Below are 3,662 nucleotides of genomic sequence, written 5' to 3'. Positions count from 1 at the left end.
AACTGTGACTTTAAACGACAAATACTTGAATATAACATAATTTACAGAAACATATTTTCCTTAAATAAGGATGCAGCAAATCAGGTCAGGCAGTGAGAGAGGCCGACTGATCAACAAGTGACTGATCAGGATCAAGAGAGGAGGACGACCGGATGGACGCAGCAGTGGACAGAGGTGGGTGGTAGGGGATGGACAGTGGGACGTTCTTTTTTTTCTGCCATGGAGGAATGCTGAGGCTTTCTGACAGCTGTGGCTTATCTAATGACACAAAGGTCTGCTTGTGGCCCGATTAGCATGGCGCTGCACCAGTGAGCAGGACGGGGGTCGGATTCTGACTCACTGCCTCTTAGACAGAACGCTGCCACAGCAGATGATCGGGTCGGACCCAATGACACGATGAGCCACAGAGGGAACAATGACAATCCGTCCTGATGCAGGTTCTAAAATGTTAACTGCTGGAAATTTAAAGTGTGTGCGATTAACGTTAAGGCCGAGACAATGGTCACATGTTTGTCGGCATCGCTGACAGCTGCCGGTTATTGGCCAGCAGGGGGTTCTAACAGGGAGGATATAACAGCAGCACCGACTCGTCTGGTTTGACAAAATCTAACATCAAACTCAATTTATTATCATACATATTGGTTTCATTTATTCTGTATAAATATATATATATACATTTAGAAGTATATGGACTGGAAAATCTGTGCAAGTTTACTAAAAACCACATGTGTCTAAACTCAGTGCTGTGACTCAGATGGGGCTATAATTCCAACCACCTCTACTAAGGACACAGCCTGGGGGGGGGGCTATGTCTGTAGCCCCACGTAGCTGAGCTCTGGGGGGGCGGGGGGTGAGGGGGTAATAAAATATCCACATTGGAAAAGTCTGAAATGCCGGGAATTTAAACAGTTCTGGACACTTCTGTCTGCTGTAGAGAAAACACGGTTTCAATTACTCTGAGGCAAGAAGTGAGTGAACGAGATCCAAAGAACCAGAACTCAGAACCGGGGAACAACAGAAGCCGTGACCCTGTGGTACCAAGGACACAGCCTCAGGAACCGAAGAGAGAGACGACGGACGCCGGAGTCTACGGGAAGAGTTAATGACTAAAGCGGTAAAAGGCTCTCGGACGACCTTTGACCTCCTGTCACATACGGAGCACACATTAAAGATTTTAAGACGACGTGTGGCTGCTAATGAGTTGACCCGGATAAATACATATTTCGATGCCCCGAACCCAAGTCTCTTTGGTGCAAACCGACCCATATTCTATTCCTGGAAAAGATGTCACTAAATAGGTCGAGATCAGAACTAGAACATCACAGACAGAGGGCCTCTGTCTGAAGTCGAATCTGATTGGACGGAAAGTGAAGTGAAGTCACAGGCTGGTCCTATGATCTGGATTATCCCCTAAAAATATTAATATTCCAATTTATCTGGTGTGGCATTTGTGTGAGGTGGGTGAGGGCAGTGGGTGAGGGCAGTGGGTGAGGGTGAAGCCAGACATCTGTGATCACACCAGAACCGACGGCGGGAGCACAGAGCAGAACAAACAAACGGAGAGCAGCAGTGTTTGTGGAAGAGGCCTCATGGGGGCAGCGCGCCCAGCAAGAGGGGGGGGGGGGGGGGGGGGGGGGGGGGGTCTGTGACACGAGGAGACTGAGCTTGAGAGGGGACTACGAGGGGAATCCGACAGTGGATACGAGAGCAGAGGCATCTGTCAATCATATTTAACAGCTGTCTGTGGTCAGAATTCAGGAGTTTACTTACTAAACTAGCTGCTAACTAACACGGCGTATCAGCTAGTAAAATATTTCTCACGTAAACCTCAATTTTTACACCTCCATTATTACCTTCAACAATAAGAAATTCAAGTTCTGCCTCAACTACTCGTTCTAGCCTAGGCTAAGCTAAGCTAACCCTGCTAGGAATCATCCTATTTTTTTAATGTTAACTAGCTGCTAACTAGCATGGTGTATCAGCCATTAAGCGGTTACTGTTACCTTGAGGTGAACATCCTGAGGTCTGTAGCTGATGTTATTTAATCAAGTCTCACTTTTAGATTTTTTTTCTATTTCTATTTTTTTTTTAAACAAAACAAAACAAAACAAGTGCCAGAGACCTAAAGGGTTTGTCGTGAAAAACAAAAACATAACAGGCTACCTATTAACATGTGAGTGGGCACTGTGTTAATGTTTGTCAGTGACCTGTAGATGGCGTGGTGAATCATTGTTCAGTCAAAGCCACTCACGTAAATGAGCCCAGAGTAGTAGCGGTCCTTCAGGTTGTGCAGCACGGACGCCTCGTTCAGACAGGTGAGCTCCGCCATGTCCTCCACCTTGCTGAACTTGGGCGGGTTCATCTTCTGGATGTCGTCCTTGTTGATGACCACCTTCTTGCCGTTCTCGGCCAGCTCCACCAGCACCTCCTCGCCGCGCTCCTCCCGGATGCTGGCCCCCTCGAAGCCATGGCGCTCCGATGGAACCCACACCAGCTTCTTGGCCGTCCAGTCGGCCTGCGTGGCCGGGTTGTACACGACGGCCCGGTCTACGAACAGGTAACGCTCTGGGTCCTCTTGTCCACTTCGATGCGACATCTTTCCTGGGGGTTAGCAGAGTAATGTGGCCACCTGCGAACGAGAGCGGGAGCTGGATCAATCCTGTGAATAACAGCGTGTCACTCGCTGTGGTCACGCACAGAAATAGGTATGATTTCACCTTGAATTCACCACAACAACAGTGTCACTGTGTAACTGTAGACATTTATGAGATAAAAGCACCAGAGGTCATGTCACTGGTCCGGTCTAGAACCAAGTATGGACACAGAGAGGAACTCCAACCAGAACATGAGTAACGTCAAGCAGGAAAATGAATAAAAATGTTTTTCCATCATTAACCCTGGTTTAATTCCACCCTCTAACACAGCGGTGAGCTCATTATCAGGAAGAAACTTTACTGCATTTACTTTGGCTTTTTGTACAGCAAAACAACATACTCAAATCTACAGACGTGGTTTTCAAGTGTTGGAGACTGAACCGTTGACCCTCTTGTTGTAAGGCAAAAGTACTAACCACTAGTACCACATAGCCCCACTGATGCACATAAATCGTCAATCGAAAATAAAATAAAATAAAAACTAGAACATGCTAACCGTACACTTCAAATGCTCCTAACATGATCCGGGAACTTATCTTTAAAATAATTACAACGGTTTTAATCGGATACATTTCAGAATACTCAACTTTAAATGTTAAAACATACGACCCAGGTTTGGGTCGCGAACCGTTGTCTGTGAAACACTGACTCTTGAAGTTCACTGAATTGTTGCGATATGCGATAAAAATCGTTAAACGGTATCAAAGCAGGTCTTCTAACGGCAGGAGGGGAAAACGCGTGGAGCCGTTAACGGTCGCTGCGAAGTTCCACTGCGGTCAGTGTCGCTGCTGTGCGTCGATACTTGCTAATAAACAGCCACGCTGGCTGGTTTTTACGTTAAAGTGCAACTTCTTATCACCACACGGAACAACTTCACCGCCTTCACTTCACCGCCACCTCCGACCTCCGACCTCCATCCTCCCACAGCCTGCGGGGCTTCGCCGCCGCCGCCGCTCACCACGCGTTCGCCGCCGCACAGTCCGGTTCCGGTAAACATCCTACACTCAG

The 3,662-nt window shown here is 47.5% G+C and overlaps 1 protein-coding gene across 4 annotated transcripts in view; it reads right to left on the bottom strand.

Moving 5' to 3' along the window:
- Positions 1 to 3,527, bottom strand: part of LOC103393402 (myosin-10) — a 37,328-nt gene extending 33,801 nt beyond the window's left edge. Inside the window, exons 1-2 of one of the 4 annotated variants that reach the window (XM_025064336.1) lie at positions 3,242 to 3,527; positions 2,252 to 2,629 (exon numbers count right to left, since the gene is read on the bottom strand). In XM_025064336.1, the coding sequence (XP_024920104.1) occupies positions 2,252 to 2,596 (345 nt within the window). In that variant the 5' untranslated portion in view covers positions 2,597 to 2,629; positions 3,242 to 3,527. Of the gene's footprint in view, positions 1 to 2,251; positions 3,119 to 3,241 lie in introns of those variants that run through there. The other 3 variants (XM_025064339.1, XM_025064338.1, XM_025064337.1) reach the window with 3 other exon arrangements.
- Between the last annotated feature and the right edge of the window lie 135 nt (positions 3,528 to 3,662).

This window comes from Cynoglossus semilaevis, chromosome 17 (assembly GCF_000523025.1).
Source record: "Cynoglossus semilaevis isolate Cse_v1.0 chromosome 17, Cse_v1.0, whole genome shotgun sequence".
In the NCBI taxonomy this organism is placed as follows: domain Eukaryota; kingdom Metazoa; phylum Chordata; class Actinopteri; order Pleuronectiformes; family Cynoglossidae; genus Cynoglossus; species Cynoglossus semilaevis.
This window is presented reverse-complemented; position numbering and strand designations above follow the sequence as displayed.